Source organism: Schistocerca serialis, chromosome 2 (genome assembly GCF_023864345.2).
Source record: "Schistocerca serialis cubense isolate TAMUIC-IGC-003099 chromosome 2, iqSchSeri2.2, whole genome shotgun sequence".
NCBI classification, from domain to species: domain Eukaryota; kingdom Metazoa; phylum Arthropoda; class Insecta; order Orthoptera; family Acrididae; genus Schistocerca; species Schistocerca serialis.
The window spans coordinates 314,641,549-314,663,931 of NC_064639.1; the positions used below are offsets into that span (position 1 = coordinate 314,641,549).

Below are 22,383 nucleotides of genomic sequence, written 5' to 3' on the forward strand. Positions count from 1 at the left end.
CATGTTGTCTGTGATGGAGAGTCACTGGCAGATGTAGAAGTAACTTCAGGTGTGCCCCAATCCCCCAATAACTATGTTGGAAAACATCCACTATGTGAACTCAACTCGCACTTTTCTTACATGAAATACTAAAAGCTTTGGAGCAAGGCTGTCAGGTACTTGCAGTTTACCTTGATTTCCGAAAAGCATTTAACTCAATACCACACCTACAGTTATTGGTAAAAATACGGTCATATGAGACATCAACTGAATTTTTAGCTAGCACTTTTTGGTAGGATGAACACAGCATGTTATCTTGTGTTGAGAGTCAACGTCACATATGGGAGTAACTTTGTGTATGCTCCAGGGAAGTGTGCTGCGATCCTTGCTGCTCATGTTATATATTAATTACCTTGCGGACAATATTAATGATAACCTCCGACTTGTTGCAGGTGATGTAGATATCTACTGTATAATGAAGTACTGTCTGAAATAAAATGTATAAATATTCAGTCAGATTTTGATAAGATTTCAAAGTGGCGCAAAGATCGGCAACTTGCTTTAAATGTTCAGAAACGTAAAATTGCGCACTTCACAAAACGTAAAACTGTAGTATCCTATGACTATAATATCAAAGAGCAACTGTTGGAAGCGACCAACTCGTAGAAATACCTGGACGAAACACTTTGTAGAGATATGAAATGGAACGATCACATAGGCTCAGTAGTCGGTAAAGCAGGTGGTAGAATTCCGTTTATTGGTATAATACTGAGGAAGTGCAGTCAATCTACAACGGATATTGCTTACATATCACTCGTGCAAGCCGTTCTAGAATATTGCTAAAATGTATGAGACTCATACCAAATAGGACTAACAGGGGTATTCAACGCATACAGAGAAGAGCAGCACGAATGGTCACAGGTTTCCCGTGGGAAAGCGTCGCAGAGATTTTGAAGAAACTGAACTGGAAGCTCTGGAAGATAGACGTAACTGCCCCAAGAAAGTCTACTAACAAAGTTTCAAAAACAGGCTTTAAATGGTGGTTGTACAAATATACTACAACACCTATATTGCTCACATAGATATCGTGAAGACAAGATTAGCATAATTATTACAACGCACACAGAGGCATTCAAACCATCTCTCTTCCCGCGCTCCATACGTGATTGGAACGAGTACAATGGCATGTACCCCCTGCCATGCACTTCAGGGAGGTTTCCATAGTGTAGATGAAGAATGAAGACGTATATGTAATGGCGCACTAATTTGAAAAGATCGTCCATCTTCGGCCGATGTCGCCCGTCGGCGGAAACAACAGACAGATTCCTGTTCCACTGCGACCGCAGCCGTAAGAAGCACAATCGCCATCTGTTGGGGAAAGCGCGAGGCGTTTGCCAGCAGACAAGTGGCGACGGCTCCCGGTAGACTGCGAGCACATATTCTGAAAAGGTCGGACGTTACTTTTTGCTTACGGATTTGTAGTATCACTGATTCCTGTACATTTACCGAGAATAAACTTGTATACAATTGTTAATCGCACGAATTACTTTACTTCAGTTGGATGTACCTGTTGATATCACTAAAGGGATTCACCCTGTACACATTTTTTTAAACAGATCTACTTGTCCACAGCGGCGTTCCTATTTGACCATGAAGTTTAATAAAGGGAGTTGCCATGACGTCACAAACTTGAAGCCGACGGTCGTCATGTTAATATGCCCAAATATTAGCTTCCTGTGGAAGTGTTTTGATAAAAAATGAGAGCTTGCAAAATTTGTAGGTGTGCTAGTCGTCCTGTTTATAATCTAAAGAGTGAAGGAATCACATTTCATTCGTAAGCGGATTCAAGCGAGATTTTTGAAATTCCGCACATGACTTTTTGTTGCACTGGTTCAATTTCTGTCATTTGAATTTAGACTTCTGGAAAATCACTCTTGTGAACGCTGTGTAAAGGAAAGACTAGAAACCAACCAAACATGGCGCCATACGAGTATGTTCTCATCATTTCTGGGTAGACAACATTGACTGAATATCAGTTTCGTCAGTCCATATTAAGAAAAATGCTGGATTATGAAAGCAACATTTTCATATCAAATATTTCTCTTCTTGGTGTTTAGAAACGTAGGCCTATAACAAATTGAAAGTTTCATTAATGAGGCGATATGTGTAGTATTATTGGATCAAATAGGCACTTAAGACAAAAAAATGGTTTCCTGATGCTGAGTTACTCACAAAAGCACTGTATCATTTACTGTTTAAAATAACCGTTGCGAGTAGACGACAGAAATTAAGAACAAGAAGTGATCGTCCGCTACCGTTTTAAACAAACTAACATGGCGGTACCAACTTCAAAGAAGCGTACAGCATAAGACCTGTTTCGCCCGTATGCAGTTGCACTCGGTTCGCTTCGTTTTCCGTTGCAACGCACACATACAAGGTTCTCAAACGACTCATATTAGGTTTTATGTTTTCTCCCGTATACCGGCTCAGTAGTGATCACGGAGAGAAGTCAAGTTGTTGCCATTTTGTTTCTCTATAGAAGAATAAATAAAAAGCAAAGGAGGAATACCAGAATTCACTGAGACACCCTCTCATCGCTTTACAGAAGGAATTTAGAGCATTCTATACGATTTTCCCGAAGTTGCGAGACCATGAATAAATTTTTTTAATTACTTCAGGATGTCGACATCATTTGATGAATTACAGGTGCTAAAGGACCGTCTTCTACGGCAAGATACATTTATAAGGGAATGTAATCAACCGTTTACTGTATTGTAATTTGATATGTAAGGTATTTTAATAAATGTCATGGTTTTTTTTTTAATTTTCAAAGCACAACGTTTTCATTTCGTCAAAATAGCGGAAAATTTACCAGTTTTCCTAGGTAATATGGCTCTTACTCGACAAAAATCAGTTATTCAGTACTTAGTGATGCCAAATCCATCAAAGTCGTTGACAATTTCTTCCTGTGTCTTAAATTAATCCTTATGTCTTTCACAACTTTTGCCCCACAGCACTGGATTGATTGCACAACAGAAATCAGCTGAGCCACGTCAACATCTGGTAAAATGTTCACTTTTTTAGAAAAAAGTGACCAAAAATAAGAGATAATTTTTAAAGAGATCTACTGGCTGACAGGTTGAAGCAGAAACTGAACCGAGCGTGTGTGAACGCCTCGATTGCTGTCTGCTTGCCCCTTATAGAAACCTGATGAAACTTGTTCGTGTCGAGGGAGTATTCGGTGCTCTACTGTTTGTTAGATACTGAATAGAAACCGAAGCATCGTTTCACACTTGTCGGCTGTGACCGAACCGAACCAAACAGAATGGCACCGAACATATGTGTGGAACAGACTAGCGCTGTAGCATCTCCCCTTATTATACCTCAATGTATTTGACCAGCACTGTTACGGGAACGTATCTTACCAGTGTAGAAGTATAGTAGCCTATTAATATTTCAGTGTGGCTTTTCAGTGTTATTTTGCGATAGTAGCAGCTTGGCTACTTCTGTAAGGAAGTTTTTCTTGCTTCTGTATTCCTAAGATGGTTTAGTGTCTCAAATGTTGGTGAACCTGTATGGCGTACATCTTTTATATGAGTGCTTGTGTGGGGAGAACGTCAGTTTGAGATGCGACAGTGTGGAGTGTTGTCCGGAGGGTAGTGCGCGTGTGTGACAGTGCGGTGGTTCTCCGTGTTAGTCTCCGCGACATATTCTGTGAACAATGTTCGCGAGCGACAGCAAGACAGAGCAACTCCACGCAGCAGTAGCTTTCGGCGACTTGCAAGCTGTCTTGCGAATGCTGGCGGAAGGAGCAGACGCCGATGCAGCAGACTGTTTTAAGGTACGACCGCTCCACATTGCTGCGGAGCAAGGCCATTTGGAAATTATTAAAGCGCTTCTCGAAAAGGGCTGTGATGTAAATGCAGAAGCATCTGCCCCTTCTCCAGTGGGGGTCCTTGAAAGGGGTCTGACGCCGTTACATTCAGCGGCCAGAATTGCTGACCCAAACATCGCGCAAACTTTGATCACTGCAGGCGCTAATGTTAACGCCAAGAGTAGTTCCAGAGTATATCCGTTACACCTTGCAGCACACCACGGACATTTGCCTGTAGTGAAGGCACTGATTTCGGCGAATGCAGACGTGAATGCCGGGGACAACGTCAGGAAAGACACTCCGCTAATTGTCGCTGTGACGCAGAATTTCGAAGACGTAGCCGAATTTCTTGTGCAAAGCGGTGCTGTTGTAAATGCCAGAAATTCGGAGCGTTCGACACCACTACATTTCGCAGCAAAAAAGGGAAATATCAAAATAACAAAGCTGCTGCTCCAGAATAAGGCCGCGATTAACGCAAAGAATGGAGAAGGCTCCACTGCATTGCACTTGGCCGTACAAAATAGACACACCGCAGTAAGTCAGTTTTTGATAAACAGTGGGGCAGATGTGAATGTGAGAGATAACGACGGATGGACGCCATTGCTTAGTGTAGCACAGAGCGAAAACTCAGCAGAAATCGCCACACTTTTGATTGCGAAAGGTGCTAGCGTGAATACGAGGGACAGGACTGGAACAACACCCTTACACCTTGCTGCACGTAACAATTTCACTGCTGTAGTAAACATCCTGATCGAAAGCAAAGCTGACGTTAATGTCACTAATAATCGAATGTGGACGCCACTGCATAGCGCCGCCTACGAGGGCCATCTGGATACCATAAAAATTCTTATCGCTAGGGGTGCAGAAGTTGATGTGAAGACTCACGAGCTAACTACACCATTGCATTTCGCAGCAGACTACTGTAACGTCGAAGTCGTTAAATACCTTTTGGTAAAAGGAGCCAAAGTCAGTGCAGTTGATCACAGAAAATGGACGCCACTTCACTTTGCAGCACATCAGGGTCCCATCCAAGTCCTTCTCAAAGAGTCGGGACTATCGAGTGCACAGATGCAGGCCTCTAAACTAAATACCATGAGAGCTCTCATCGAAAACGGAGCAGATATAAATGCAAGGGGACTCCATAATGAAACAGCACTCCATGTTACAGTACAGTGTGATGAGCCCGTCATTGCAAGATGGCTGTTAGAAAATGGTGCACATTATGATGTGAAGACTGCCCCCTACTTAGGAAACATGACCGTCTCAGAGACTGCTGCGAAGAAAAGGAACGAGAATATAAATGCCTTATTGCGTGCTACTGAAGCGCTATTTCAAGCTCTGAAAAAATCTAAGTGTGCTGAAATTGAAAAATGTATTCAGGATGGGGCACCAGTCAACAGCAGCAGTGTGAAGTATGGAACACCGCTTATCCATGCATCTTGGAAAGGACATTTGGCCGTTGTTAATGTTTTGCTTAAAAATGGGGCTGATATTAATTTGAGCAACAGTAATGGCGTCACTCCACTACATTACGCAGCAAAATTTGGGCATCATGAAATACTGTGCGCCTTATTGCAAAATGGTGCAGTATACAATGCAAGAACCAAAATAGGTAAAAAGACACCACTACATTTCGCCGAAGAAGGAGGAAAAAAAGAAGTTGCAGAGACTCTAAAATTGATTGAATGTATGTTCATTAGAATAAGCGGGAACGATAACACAGTGATAAAAGAGTTAAACGAATTAAAAGTGATAAAATATGCAGAATTTTTTGCCATAAAAAACTGCAAGAATGAAAACAAAGAAACTATGATAGAAATAGCTTCAAGAAATGGATATGAAGAACTTTGTGAATTGTTTTGTGATTTGTAATGGAGAAGAATACTTGTTTATTATTCATTCATATCACTGAGTATTCTGACAGAAGTAGTTCAAATTATGTGAATTGATATTCATTTTCTGTTATTTTGCACACTGTCAAAGTATATTTTAGTGTTTTTGTAATCACAATTTTGTCTGTTATTTCCATATGTATTTTATGTTATCTCTCAGCTTACAGTTAGAAGAATGTGAAGATACCATGATAAGTGTGTTAAATATTTCTTTTCAAACCACACAAGGCCAGAACAGCACATCAGCTATACAATTTGTTAACTGTGAGAATCGTGTTCAAGATGACATTTTATAATGAACGAAGTTTCGCTTTTTAAGATGTATTTTAAAATAACAGAAACTTATTCCCTTTATTGAAATAACTATATGGGATGCTGCTAAGATATATACTGCAGTTGACATTTGTGAACTATTTGAATCTTACGATTCTCATTTTATAATAACTGAATGAAGATTTCGGGCATTTCTACAGCAAATAAAAAATAATGGTCTTTATGACAAAAAATTTGGTCTAAAATGTATGGTAACTTGAGTTACAGGATAGAAAAAAATAATTTGTATTTAGTCTATGCATATTTGTAAACTGTATAGGTCTAAGCTTTACTTGTGTTTATGAAATCTACTCACAACTTTCTAGCAGCTTTTGTTGTATTTGCACCACCTAAAGTACTTTTATAATAAAACATGAAACCAACTGAGAACTTCCAATTAATGTACTTACACATATAAAACTTGTACAGTTTAAATAAACAGCTACTGGTAACATTAAAATAGGTACAATGCCCATAACTGTCTGATTTGGAATCATTACTGAGGCACAAGTAACAGCAGTAATGATTAAAAGTGAAAATGGAAAAAGTGACATAATGGATACAAATGGGAACATAATCAAAGCATACCTCAATATTTCTCATTTTTTATTTATGTATAGCTATAACATGCTGACTGCTGCATGCTTAGTGATGGATGTTCCATTGACAGGTCAGGCACATGGCATTAGGCATAAGGCTCTACTGCGGCTGCCAAATTCACATGACATCAGACATACCATTCTGCTGTGACGGCTGTGGCCACACAGCAGTCAATGTGTCAAATAAGAGGTTTTTTGCCAGTAAATGCCTATAATTTTTTATTATTACTCTTTCATGATTGTGATACCAGTTTCTAGAAACCATCAGACGATGAGGACAATTAGTTAAAATTAATCTGTAGGTGAATATAGCGTGGGGTGGCACAGAGTATGGAGGGCTTAAAACCTTTTGAGTAGCCAACTATGTTTGTTCATTATAACTTGGTTTTATTATCCATCTGTATATGGAAGAATTATGCAAATGTGGTTTGATGTAGTATGTGAACATTTTCTACTTCTGGTAACTCCCAGTATAGACTACTAAAATTTCTCTCTCTTTCTCTTTGCCTCTCTCCCTCTCTCTTTCTCTTTCTCTTCTTCTTTTACACAAACTAAATTTAACATAGTTAAATTAGGAGAAAATACACTATTTTGGAAAAAGTGGAATAACTGTTTCCTCAAGTGTATTAACTCACTGGTGTTTAACTCCTATTGTTATTTCACATTTAGAAAAAAAGATTTATAGTTATCAATATATGTACCTATAAAAGCCTGTTTAAGTGATCACTGCTACGTGTTATGCAGCCAATAATGTTGAATACCTGATCACAAGATTTGGAACTCACCCCAAATTTTGACAAAGGCATACAGTTTACATGGAAATTAACAATGTATCTTCCATTGTGATTCTGTAAATTGCAGCTCATCTGAATCATATCATCATACAGGAAATGTATTCGAAAGTGAGTGTAGGAAATGTAGGGTCTCTAAAGAGACATGGTTAACAAATTGAAACAATACTATCACCATTTGGTTTTGCTGAATACAAACATTATTTACATCATCTACATTGCCCCTGAATATAATTCAATTATTTGTTTTGGTTCTGTGACATCTCATACAGATATAGGACACTTCAACAGAAAATAGGGGAGGTTTAGTTAGTTTCATGTTCCACAGATCTTGCACAATAAATTGTAGTAAGGTGGAAGAAGTAATATCACATCCATATCAGAAATTAATTTGTAAATATGGCTCCAAGCTGAACATTCATGTGTTTTTTTAAATATACAAATGTGAGCTAGTAATTCCTACCCACCACCATTTACACATAAAAATAATAGAAATTCATCTACAGAATAGAAGGAATTGTCAAGGAGAAACCTTCAGTGTGTTTCAGATATTTTGCATCATTGGGCAAATGATCAAACATTTCAGTTGCACTATTGAGCACCCCTTTCTGTGCTAAAGACACCCTGAATGTGGAGTAATGTATTTCACTTATCTCTTCTCATATTGTAATTATATCCATTATTGTTCCTTTTGAACTGCAGTGGATTACCCACAACAGTTTCATAAGGAAAAAGATATACTGTGAAGTGTTAGTGGAAATTACCAACTTCTTAAATAGATGTCTACAAGATGATCTTGGGTGAGCATCACATATTACTATTACAACATGGTTTTTAGCAACGTACGCTCCCTTTCCTAAAGATGAGTTTCCCAAAACATTATTCTATTTGACACTATTAAATGAAAATATGTAAATTACTGATTTCTCTCCCCTCAAGATTTCCAATGACACTAAGAGCTTATGTGGCTGAACTAAGTTGCTTTAAGAGTTTCAAAATGCGCTTTCTCCCATTTAAATTCTCGTTGATATGGACACCTCAAAATTGAGAGTGAGAAAATTCGCAGAAAACCAGGCAGCGATACTTTAAAGAAAATCATCTACAGTTTTTTCTGTTGCTGTATGTATGCTTGGTTTGATTGCAATATTAATGTTATCTGAAAAAAGAACTAATTCTGCTTGTTGTATACTACGTGGAAGATTGTTTACATGTTTGACGAACAATTGTGGAGCTATGTTTGTATCCTAAGGAACTCCATATGTGATTTCTCTTCAGTCAGAAGAATCTTCCCTGATTACTTTGGCTAAATTACTAAGTACAATTTCCTGCAGTTTTTGATTTGATATTGCATTGGTTGGCTATATCATCGACTCTGTAAGTCCTCAGTTTATCTAAGAGAATTCTGTGATTTATACAATAATATGCCTTGGATAGGTCACAGAAAATATCAACTGCCAACTCCTCTTAGCTCCAAACAGCGATTTACTGAGGATATTATTGTTGCTCAGTTGGGATACTATTCTAGAATACACCACTCTCTCAAAAATTTTGGGAAATGATGTCAGTAGTGAAACAGGTTGATAGTTAATTACATCTTTCCTATCACCTTTCTTATAGAGTGGTTGAACAACACCATATTTCAATCACTCTGGACAAAATGCCTTGAGTTAATGCTGTATTGCATATTTCAGTTAAGGTAGGGCTTATTATACAGGAACATGCTTTTGTTACTCTGTTGGAAACACCATCAAATCCAGATGAACCTTTTTTTTGCGAGAATATATAATTTTCTTAATTTCAGAAGGAGAAGCTGGTCATACATTCTTATGATGGAATTTTATGAGAGTTGCTTTTTCTACATACTGTTGTGATTTTTTTCTTAAACTGTTGTCCCTATACTTTGTAGTGTAAAATATTTAAGAAATTATTACTAAACGTATCTGCAACATGTGACACATTGTTTATAAGCCTTCCATTTAATTTAATAGAGATGTTAGCTTGTTCTGTAGCCAATTGTCCTGTCTCTCATTTCACCACTTTCCATATAGTCTAAGTTTGCTGTCGGAATTTCTGACTTATGACGTAAAGTGCATGTTCCTTGAGTTTTTAACAACTTTTCTAAGTAATTTTGAGTAGTGTGCAACTGCTGCAGGATCTTTACTTGTTCTGGCCACCAGATACTTTCCCTTTTCCCTTTTACAAGATACTTTAGTCCCTCTAGTGAGCCATGGTTTTTTACGTGGCAGTTTTCTGTCCTTTGTGATCAGGTTATGTGGAAAACTATTTTCAAATAATGATATGAATATATGATGGAATAGAACAAATTTTATTTCAGCATTTGGTTCATTATAGATTTCGCCCTAGATCATCTCCTGCAAACCACTACCAAAACATTTGTTCCTGGGTCATTAAAAATTGTTCTATCTGATTTCCAATGACGATTTTCCGTGCTGTAAGAGCAATTGTTACTGGGTAAACAGTTATTTTCTTGCTTTGGGCTTAATTACTAGAACGTTATCTACACTGCTTCCATAAGTCACTCCGCAACGGCAAGCTCCGCGTGTTTCGCATTGCGGTGTGCGTAAGGTTGGCATCACATTCATGTCGCTGTATAAGATAGGGGCAGGGATTCACTGCTAGTGGCTGCAGTAATGTTGGGAGGCGCGATTCTACATTATTACAAGTAAAACAATGAAATGAATTACTTACATTAAATACAATTAAATACACTGTACTCAGCAATATCAAAGAAGTTGCTGCAAATGTTTACCTCTTTCTTGTCTCATCTGTTTCTTCTTGTCTCAAATGTTTTAACCACACAGCGAAGGAAATATTTGGGCGGAGACCGATCCAGTGAGCGTGGGCGTCAAGTACCTTTTTTAATTACTCGGTCTCCAAAGATTTAATATAAAAGTCGTAGCCACTGGTGTACCGTACGAGCAGTAGCGTTGTCTTGTTAGAAAATAAATGAGATTTCATTTTCATTCAGCAGGGCAATAAATGGGTAAATTACATGGAACAATAGGCATCGGAAGTGATGGTAGAATCGAAAAAGATCGGTCCTATAATTTCTGCTCGCGCTATGGCAACTCACACTCCGATTTTCTCTGCGTGCAATGGCGTTTCTCTTAAGACATGTGGATTTTCTGATGACCAAATTCGTGAATTTTGTGAGTTAACGAAACCAGACTTCATCAGTGAAAAAGGTTCGATCTAAAATACCAATTGCATTTTGGTTAACGCGAGCAGCAGGTAGACAGAAAATATGATCCTGATGGTTGCTTTCTGGCAATGTACCGTACTCGGGTTGCGCGTAAGTGCGGGATGTTGGTTGCTTATGTACCTCAGTGTTCCTCTCCTACGTAAACACAATGGCCTACTGACAGCGGTCGTCGGCAGGTGCAGTGAGCTTCTACTACGGAAAGTGCAGCTTCTGCAGAGAGATAGCTCAGCTGCCGGCGGATTTACTAAGCTTGAACTGTCTCCAGGTGAGGACCGCTGGCTGGAATGCACCCAGCCACAACAGGTTAACCTACAGTTCACAAGACTTTGTGCAAATATGACCATTTTGACGATTCACGCACTGATTGATGACCGCAGGAACTGCTATCGGCTTTCGTTAACATTCATGCTGGGTGTTTGGGAAACACCATATTGGATTTCGTAATTTCATATCGTAACTTGCGCATTATGAAAACATGTCGTCTCAAGCAATCGCACATAAAAATTTGTAAAAAGCGCTTCATTCTCAGTGCGATTTGTTATGCTTGAACATCGAATAATGACATATCGGCTGTGAAAGCCTTTATTAGGTGTGATTTGCAGTACAAAGGCATGCATTGTGGTGTAGTGATTGTAAGCGTTTAGTTTCAAACTGTACGTTAGCTATGAAGGTGGTTCGCCTTTTTTTACACCTTCACTGTTCTGGGAAGTCGTTAGTAAGCTAAAAGAAGTATGTTTCTTCTGTAATAATCTATGTTGTGTGCAAAGTGAGCCCCGCCTCTCTCTCTCTCTTTCTCATTTCTGAATTGTCATTATCAATTTACAGATTAATCATGAAACATGCAAATGCGAATAAATATTCACATATGGTAAAGCGAACTACCATTAAGAATAAAAAGCACCGAAAAACTAACACATTTGCTTCAGAATTAAAAGATAACTTAGTCTCAGCCATCTGTAAAGTGTATAAAAGACAATTTACTTGTTTTTTTACTACACTTCTTTTCCAAACAGAAGTCACAATTAAAGTACATCTTTAACCACCAATACTAATGCTTTTCGTCATTTTATCACAACAAATTTTACCAATAGCAACGCGTTTTCGAGAGCTCCTCGGTGTGTTGGTTTTTTGAAACAGCATTTATTCATTGGACACAAGATAAAAGAGCTTCTACTTTAACTCGCCTGCTGGGATGGCTCCCCACCTTTTCCAATTACAGACCAATTCCTGAAACTAGTTTTGAGTTTCTAAAAATAAGCGTATTTTGTTCAGATACCTTGACGAACACTGTTGAATATATATATTACTGGATTCAATGCTGGCTAGTTTCAGGTTTTTATTTGCTTGTAAAACAGTAAGTCGTCTCACTTTCTGGGTTGATGAAGGCGTGTTATGAAAAATGGTTAGTACAACTTGTTCAGTAAGTTTCGGAGTTAAATCTTGCCAAACTTTTAACTTCTCCCTTATCCACAGACCAGTCCATGTGAAAGTAGAACTTTACACATTTATAAAAGATGTAACTTCGTGGTTCACTTACTCCGCAGTAAAGAAAAAGCGTAACTCCAATTCTCTCTAGGTGAAGTGAATGTTATCGTTTGAACGTCATGTTCGCCTCGCGTGTTGTGAACCAGACGATCGTGTAAGTCTGTAGACAGCTCTTTTCGTCTTTGATACATCGTGAGTCATGTGAAGTGTGCGTCACCCGCTACAGCAACGCTCTTTCCGTACAAAACTCTTGCAGTCGGCGGTAACACTTCACTTATCTCTCTGGCAAGCACCGGTGCTGATACTAGACCCGCACGATTAAAGTGGTTAATTCTGAATTCAATAAGAAAATCGATTACGAAATCCTTCATTTGTTCTACATCCGCATGTATTCTTCTACGGACAGCGTTGCTCATGCCTTAGAGCAGCCTCAGTCGCGACCCAGCTCCTCTGACGATGTCAGCTTTGCACCTGTGGCTCCCAGATGATAACGGTATCTCCAGAGACGTCACTTTAGAGTTTTAACTCAGTGATTCGAGGGTATCCCCCGCGCTCTTGGCACACATTAATCCAGCCAACTTCTTAATTAGACACATTGTCGGATTGACTAGTAACGAGAATATTAATGATGATTCTATTTAAGTACATGTTGATTGACATTACGGTACTTGATGTTTCAACGTACAGCATTTTGATTATCACACATTTTTAAAATTATGATCTGCTGCTGTTCATCTAAAGTTACAATAACAAAAGACTAACGCGTTATTTTTAAGACATTAAAGGGGAGTGTCAGCATTGCTTTCCAAATTCGAAACAAGTTTTCCCGATCTCCGTTTGGATCAGGGATTCCCAAAGTGGTCGGTATCGACCCCTTGGGGTCAATATCGGATTCCTAGGAGTCGACATAAACGAAAACTGATTTTGGATGTCGACGAGGTCTAAGAATCGGCCCCTATTAAATTAACACAAGTTCTTATTTAAAACTTTCAAGATAGGTAGGTACTGTATTGTTTATGTTGTGTTACGTGTACTAAGAATAATTAATATTTTTGTAGGAAATAGCATTGTTCTAGTAATGTAAAGTCTCAAGTTCGTACAAGATGAAAAACGGACCATTATGAATAAGGGGGTTAATCTTAAAAGTAGGTAATTTGGCCATGGGGGTCTGAGGTAACAGTTCATTTTGGAAAAGGGGTCACTTGTCCAAAATAGTTTGGGGATCCCTGGCTTAGATGATACAATGGCTGCTGAACAGACATAAAACTTTTTTTCTTAAAATATGCTGTTTGCTGAATCCTTGTCCAGGGTTGAGGTGTTAAGTTATTCAGAATCTCCCATCTACCATGAAGATAGAATTTGGAAATCTCTACAATAAATTAGAAACGTACCCCACCAACCTCCCATGTCCAAGCTACGTGGTTAGATAGAATGATGGGAAAAGTTTTGTTAGCCAGTGGGTAGTATACAGGCTGTTGCTAGCACAGTAGCTTCTGCAATTTGCTGATCTTTTGCTAACGAATACCTTGACTGGTTAAATATCTCTGAAGGATATCTTTCTTGATGGTATCTGTAGAACACGATGAGTGGAGTAATGAATGGTGCAACAATGAAACATTGCTTAACGACAGTACTGCTTGCCTTTGTTTTAAAGCAATTGTTTGTCACTATATGCCTGAATGTATGTATTATTCAATTTAACTTAGTCTGCTGCGACTCAGTTGCTCTGTTTCGTTGCTTAGTACCATGGCTGCCAACTATGTCCTGTCTTAACTGATGAATTTTTGTCGGTCAGCCAGAGAGTGCTTAAATTAAGCTCTGTTCACTGCTTTTCCTTTGAAACAACAATTTTACTGTTACTAGCCACCACAACACCAATATAGTGTTCACTGCAGTAGAAGAGGCACTACTCTGTAAATGTTTAAAACACAATGTTGAAGCTCCACTGGGCCAAAAGAACCAAGAGAAGCTCGTCACTACTATCACTCAGATTTAACCATCGCCTTAAAGAAGCAAAATGACAGAACAGCAACCTGCCACAAAATTAACGAAATTATTGAGAAGGGAATTGCAAAACCATTCCTAGCATACAAGAAAGGAGAAAAAGCCCTTACGTGTACCATTAAAATAAATTAAACATGAATAATTCAATAATTGTAAGAGCTGACAAAGGTAATACAATTGTTGTAATAAACACAGCAACATACATATAAAAAAACTTTAGACTTCTTCCAAACCAAGAACATAACAGAAATGCATAATGATCCAACAGTCAGAATACAAAAAGAGATTAAACACATTTCTGAACAGTGACTGGTAACAGTAAAATTGTTATTTCATTTACTGCCAATAACAGTCACGGTAAAGCATAACCTAAAATGTATGCATTTAAAGCTTTTACTTTGGAGGAAATATTGAAGTAACTCTCAGCATTGCATAGTGTCTCCTGTTTGTATTTTACGGGCTATCGCCTTATAATACTGGCTGACCCTTCGTGAGCGTAACTGGAGCGTGGGAGAAAAGAGGGGGTGTTTCTACCTCCAGGGTCCGCAAGGTGCCATGACAACTAGCAAGCGGTTAATGCGACATATTTTTGGGCAAGAGGGGTTGCGTTCATTTGTGACACACTCTCAGTTTCATATTATTGTGGTCGCAACCCTACCTCAGAACAAAGGAAGGCGGACCCCCCCCTCTCCCCCCTTGGAGGAAGGACGACATTACATCAAGATAGAGGACGTGAGCAGTGTTCTTGTCGGATGTCGGATTCGAAGTTTGTGATTTCTTGTTTTAATACGAGTAGCGGTGAAGGTAGCGTGAAGTCATCCTCAAAGAAAAAAATAAAAACATATGCGCTTATCGTTCATGTTGAGAAGAAACGTTTTACTGAACTCACCCTGTGAAAGGTAATGGTTTAAAAACCTTCTGTTCTGTTTGCAAATGCGAATTTAGTGTGGCTCATAGTGGCAATACCGACTGTTCTCAGCAATCAAAAATTATAGGTAAGCCGTAAGTTAATTTCGTAATACTATTTTTTTATTTTATTTGGTGCAAATTAAAATTACGTAGATATGAATTTAATTTAGGAATCAATATTTTTAATATCATTAGGTCATACAAACAAGGAGAAGACCTCAAAGGACTCTGCCAAGATATCAATTGCTAAAAGCACAACTGAAATTTTAACTGTAGAGAGTTCTTTACAAATGTAAAATTGGTAGAATCTTTGCCAAAATAGTCAAAGATTATACATAAATATAAAAATAGTGTAAAATAAAGTATGCATGCACTTTTTAAATATATTTCTACTGTTATTTCCAGAAATGTTTGTTTTGTAGGCATCGTCCGCGAGCCCTTATTTTCTCTGTAAAAAGTTAGCAACCTCTCATGTTTCTCTAATGCGCGACTTGTTTACTGCATACGTATTGTTATACTAACAATTAGCAGTCAATTAGAGACTCAACTCGTGAAAATAACGTATTAGATCCTCTGGTCGACCAACAGGCCCGGACTTTTCGACTCACTGTAGAACAGGCGATCACTGATCATAAGTCCCTTATAGTATCACTGAATACGGGTGTAAACAGAAATATAAAAAAAAATAGGAAGAGCGACATGAAACATTTCTGGTTATCTGAGCAGCCAACACGAAAATTTCATGTCCGGCACTGATAACGTTAAGCCTGAGTGGATAAAGACTATTGTAAATGCGCTTTTGACAGGCATATGATGATCAAAATTATGAGGGCTGGGAAATCCTCACAGAATCTGCACTAACATTTTAATCTTCAAAATTTGATACGAACCGTTACACAAAAGCCCCACTGCAGACTACTATGCATTACCTCATTATTCAAAATACGACCGTACAAAATATCAGACCAGCTGTGTGGTTAGATTACAGAACTATCATATGCCATGTGTAACCATTAATTCTGTGGTGTGTAATAAATTTTGTGTGTAGTTTATAAAATTATGTCATCCATATCGCACCCTGGCAAGAGCAGTGACACAACTCAAAAATGCAATACTAGAGAAAAGGACTTAAAGAATTCTATGGACACATACTGAAATAGTATATAGTATAAATATTCTTTACATTTCAAGTAAGTGGCTTATTTTGGCAGTAACTCACATTGTATTCTATACAGTATGAACATGGACGTGTAGTTCTGTTCACGGCAAATATTAAAAATCATTAGACATGAACAGAACACAACTCTTCGTCAAAATATGTGTCTTCGGTTATATAAACCACTATTGTCAACAACAAATACGAGAACATTTGTATAATAAGCTAATTTACTGACAATTAGCATCTCCTTCTCTTGATATGGTTGCGGAATAAAATAGTTGAGCAAATCACAGGTCATTTTATTCCACAAACATATCAAGTGAAGAAGGCATGCTAATTGCCAGTAAATTAGCCAATTAGACAAACGTTCTCGCTTTTACTTTGAACGAAATTGGTTTATATAAGTTAAGATACATATTTTGACGATGACTTGTGTTCTACTGAAGTCTAATGACTTGTAATACGTGTAACACTTGATAATGGTCTAAGGACGAAATCTAGATTGTGGAATAAAACCTGTTGTACAATCAAATGGTGGTTATATCTTTCAAAAAGTTTATATGATTGTGGCTCCACACACAAGTAAAATCATTAACTTTTTTTGATATAATTTCTCATGTTACAATTTTGCCTCTTTCGAACTCCAAGAAATATATTTTTTCACTCACTGACATTAGAACCTAAATAGGCAAAATTAGTACTTACGTTATAATAACGAACGAAAAACGGGTAGAAATTGCTACATTAGAAAAGTACAAAACGCAAAATTATTATTTATGAAAATTAATATAATTTAATAAGAAACATAAATTAGGTACATTGTAAGAAACACAGTTTACGAAAATATAGAATCAGAAGTGGGCCTGTAAAGTGCAGGAATAAATTCGCGTAGAAAAGGGATCAACATGAGCTTTCTTTATAGCAGAAATTTCCATTTTTTCACGCACGCTGCAACGTACTCCATTGCAGAGATGTTTAGTTGTTTGCGCGTGGTATTGTTGTGCTTATTCTTTTTGCTCCTACATGTTTTCACAAAAGGAATTCCTGGGTCATTCTTCTGCACTTTGAATACTTATATGTCACGTTGTACATATCATTTATCCTCCCACTTGCCATTCCCGCACAGGTAGAACAAAGATTTATTTATTATCGCCATTTTACCCCACGAGGCATCTGTATCTTCGATTATTAGGATGTCTGTGTTTATACTGTGTCTAGATGTCGTCAGTGTTACGAGATTTCGTACTATTTGCAACAGATGTAATCGTCAAAACAATGTCTGCTTTTACAGACATGCGTGCATATCTGCAGGGCAATGTAATGTAAGACACAGATACTGCAATAACACAGACATTGTAATAATAAATACATTCCATTTAGATTATACACGAAAAGTGTGTACAACTTCAAATGTGGCGCTCTTCTTGAATAACGCATGCACACTTGACGGTAGCAACGTTGCCGTGGCGAATCATGAAGTGGTGTACTATAAAACTGACACAGTTGCCCTCAAGTGGACGATTTGCGGGATAAAGATGGTCGTTTTGCGTGCACGTTGGGGCACTTCATACGTAGTTTTTAATGACACAAACTAAAAATTGCCATTTTTCGACTTGTGTCACTTCTTGCAAGTGTGCAATATAAAAAATGGGAGTTTTAGAATCTTGCCGTCTCACCTAGATACATTTTTGCAGTCATACATGATGGAAATAGTCATATGCACTAATTATACAGATGCAGAACACACTAAAAAGAGAATGGCAATCAAACTCGTTTTATGAATTCCTTTATAAGCTTGATGTATTTCTTCAAAGTACCCAAGCAAATCATTTCGACGATGGTACCTCAAGTGTGCAGAGCTCTTAACGATACACTGAACTCAAATTTCCTTTATTACCATTACAACTTAGGAGGCCTATGGGGAAGCAAACAATGTCGTCTTTGTAGGGGCAACTGGGCTATCTGACGTGGAGAATATAGAACTGAAGGATTAAGAGGTGATTGATGGCCCGCTGGTTCAGTATTGTCCTGAACAGGATTATAACTCAGGAGTGCGTTTCTGTAACATTTTTTTCCGTTTTTTACGTGGTCTTCATTATGTCTCCATTTCCACAATTCCAGTTGTTCTCGGCACAAATCCATCAAGCTTTCTATTTTCTGATGGTTTCTCTCGAAACCCGTTTTGAGATAGAATGCAAATTAATTTACACATATACTGTCTCTATACACTACTGTCTCTTTGTTGACCGGTGGCGAGAAACCCGACCAAAAGGAACACGTACGAACGAGCCGTTTCCTTTGATGTTCCGACACAGCCGAACTTGTTCGGTGTTGCGTGGGCAGAGCGGCGCGGTTTGCAGTCCATGCCGGCTGCGCTGCGCTCAGCGACACGTCCTTTGTGGACGCCGCTTGGCAGGGCTGAGCATGAAGCGTTCAGAAATTCGAAAGTAAAATTTTATCTACCGACTTCACGGAAAATCCTCAACTATGTTCTCTCTTTCCCTCTTAAACAGGCCTTCCACACACACAAATTCATGCCAGTACGCATTCAGAGATTCTCCTATCGAGAAGAAGGAGTTGTGAAGGATATATAATTTCAGTTTGTGTTTAAAATTAATTTCATTATCCATTAAATGCTTTATATCAGTGGGCAGGCGGTCAAAGTTTTCTGTGGCTGTGCCCTACTAAGGCTGAACGATGGATAGTAAAATCATTTATCCGTCAAGTTTTATATTTACGAATGGTACTATTGTTTTCAAACTGTGACACATTGTTGAAAATCAGCTTCATGGGGGACTAAATCTACTATGAGGCTGTTATGAGTGTTTGCTCAAGAATTGTCTACAAGAAGGCAACAACATGGTCATACAGTCTCTCTATGACTCACGAACAAATGAAAACATGAGTTGGTTTTGATGCATTTTTGTGCACTCTCGACAATCTGAGTTCATGAAGGATACGGTGACCAATGTGCAGTGACCAATTTTCGTCCAGAGTGCTGGGCGAGTCCATTCGTTTGTCCGGAAGGGGAGGCCGTCTGTTTGCCGGCTTTCGGCCGGTCGGCGATGATAGAATCCAGACACCCACCTTGCTATCTTCCTCAATCGATTTTACAGAAACTATTCGATAAAAAAATTCATTTTTGCATTACTTATAGCTTTATATGTCAGATTCTTGATGACGTGCCCATAGTTAGTGGTCAAAGTTACTGGAATGCTGCACGAAATTCAAAAAGTTTGTAATGAAAGATAGGGATCGCTAAGACTTTGCGTTTGGTGCACGTTAGTAATATGTTGCTGTGTATGAAATGTAACTGAAGTGCTGAATTTTTCTTTAGACTTGCGTGGCGATCTCTGTATGTCTCCAGTTTCGAGACCATTCATCTGATGTAGCTCACTCATTTACGATTGCCGGCGTCAGCGATAAAGTCAGAATGAAGTATTCACAACATTCTTTATATTGCATAGACCGTTTGAGATATCGAAACGAGATTTTAGCAAATGATAGCATGCGGAGAGAAGTGTATTTTCCAGATGGTTATTATTTAAAACTTCATCATCTAACGTGTTATTCCACTGTGTACAAACTTTATCAATGAACGACTGTAATTTTAAGGGCTGTCGATAGCTGGTGAAGCGAAAAATGGTGTGGGTTTTGGAACAACATGAGAGAAGACTTACACGTTTATTATTGTTATTAGGATGTGCTTTTTCATAAACTATTGAATTGAACGTTTCCTCATGTAATAAAACTTGAAAATTTGCTTCAGAATTTTCTCGCAATTGTATTTGCACATCATGTTCGTGATGTGGCACTAAGTAAACTCCACTGTTTTGACAAAAGAAGCAAATTTTGATATGGCAACAAGAGGAATGTAGGTTTTACTCAACATTCGCCACTCATGGCGCTTCTCTGTTAAGTTAACAAGCCAGGCGAAAATAAATCACTGTTTTTGTCATATTTTCAGCAGAATTCTTATTAGATACGGAATTCTTGTAAGATACTAAACAAAACAGAGCTGACAGTGGGCGTTTTGAAACGTCACCTTACAAGTGTGGCCGACGCTTAGGTGCCTGCCCGCAAACCCTGCCACTACTGCTCCCCCCCCCCCCCCCCCCCCCCCCACGCGAGCCCTGGCGACTGCGTATCTACTGACCATGTTATTCTGCGTGTACGCTATCCAAATTTCAGAGGTGTTTTACCAAACAAGAAAGACTGTTTTGAAACCAGCCACGACAGTAACAGGCTGCACAAAATTTGTTTTGTCACAACCCTCCCTACGATCTGGAAGCAGTGCTTGCTTTCGCAATGATTTTGTGCTACGGTAACGTGACACATGACCAACCAGCTTGGTAACACGCATGAAAAAAGTCACAACAAGCCACTGTTCTACCACCTATCATGCAATCTGGGAACAGTAATGAAATGTTCACAAGTTTCATGTTCCACAACATTAAACACAAACAATTAATTATTCAGATCAGAAACACTGTGCAAAGAATTTTATTACTAAATGATTCCGCAGTTGTATCAAATCTAAATCAAATGATTCTGCAGTCGTATGAAATCTAAATCATGACTGTAAGAAAAGAAAGAAATTATAGATGGTATCAGCCGGACTCTCACTTGCATTACTGCAACTTGGCCGTGTTACAGGTAATGGATAAGTAAAACAACAATCAAACGATACGCCACGTTACATTCAGAGCTGCAGCGGAAAGTGTTATCAATCTATGCTAGTAACAAATAAACAACATTAGAAGGGCACAATATGACAAATAATAAGTTTTAACCGGGCACCACTTTGTCACGAGTTAGTTAGAAGAACCATAATGAACCACGTAGTAATCAGATAGATCCTACATTTTTGTTACGGTATAACGCAAACATGGTTTTTCATGAGAAATTAAGAAAAGAAAACATGAAACGTCGTACCCAAAGAATGAAGTGATACGGGCCGGACACAAGCTATCGTGGGCAGTCTACCAAACATAACTGTTATAAGTATGGGAGCAGCAATATACGCTGTACCATACAATTTACATAAGAGACTGAGGAAACTAGGCCCTATTCTGTTTTCTCCTGTGCACAAATGCCGAATCTTGAGTGACGTTGGCGTTAAGTCACACTGGGTAGGGATGCAGATTTTTGTGACAGTTATATTATAATGATAGAGCTATGGAATGCCTGCTCCTAGTAACTGATTATTTAGTTACTGACTGTCCTATAGGTGTAGATTTTCTGGGAGAGAAAGAAGCAATAATTGATTTCTCCGTAGGAAAATACTTCTTGGTGCACAATAGCGACAAAATTGACGTAATTCTGTACAGACAAAAGTTAAATCATGTCAAATACTGCCAGAGCTATGGAACACTCTATGATAGTCATAACGTTAGGCACCCTGTAACAAAAGACGAAATCTCAGACTTAAAGGAACTCGTAGGCAACAAAGTGATTGACTCTACAGTAATTACAAAAGAACAACAAGGTAAGTTATAGGATCTACTATTACACCATTTACAGGTATCTACACGAAAACCAAATCTTATTAAAACCCATGTTTACAATATGGAAGTTCGCCCCCATGATGTATTTTGGCCGGCCGTTGTGTCCGAGCGGTTGTAGGCGCTTCAGTCCGGAACCGCGCTGCTGCTACGGTCTCAGGTTCGAATCCTGCCTTGGGCATGGATGTGTGTGCTGTCCTTAGGTTAAGTTTAAATAGTTCTAAGTTCTAGGGGACTGATGACCTCAGAAGTTAAGTCCCATGGTGCTCAGAGCCATTTGAAACCATTTTGATGCCACAACACATATATGATCCCCCCAGTTGAAGCGAGCAGTAGTGACAGATGAGAGCAAGCAAATGCTAGACTGGAACATAACCGAACCATCTATATCACCAAACTGTAGTAAATTGTTACCGGTAACGAAGCCCAATGGAAGTATTAATCTTGTGTTAGACGCAAAAGCCATAAGTAAAATATTTGTACCTCTATGCACAAGATCTGGAAACCTTGATGAGCAGTTACAAAAATTCCACTGCGTTAAATACATTACGAGTACTGATTTGAAAAGTTCATACTGGCAGGTTAAACTAACACGAGAATTTATAAGGTATACGGCTTTTATCTTTGGCAGTAGCAGTCATCAGTTTTGTGT

The 22,383-nt window shown here is 38.5% G+C and overlaps 1 protein-coding gene across 1 annotated transcript; it reads left to right on the top strand.

Moving 5' to 3' along the window:
• Positions 1 to 3,700: 3,700 nt before the first annotated feature.
• Positions 3,701 to 5,725, top strand: LOC126455938 (ankyrin-3-like). Its single transcript, XM_050091696.1, has one exon. It carries the CDS (start codon positions 3,701 to 3,703, stop codon positions 5,723 to 5,725), a length of 2,025 nt encoding a protein of 674 aa, XP_049947653.1.
• The last annotated feature ends 16,658 nt before the right edge of the window (positions 5,726 to 22,383 follow it).

What these genes read in the sequence shown, in the direction of transcription:
- LOC126455938 (XM_050091696.1), top strand. Translation starts at nt 3,701, where the DNA reads ATGTTCGCGAGCGACAGCAAGACAGAGCAACTCCACGCAGCAGTAGCT.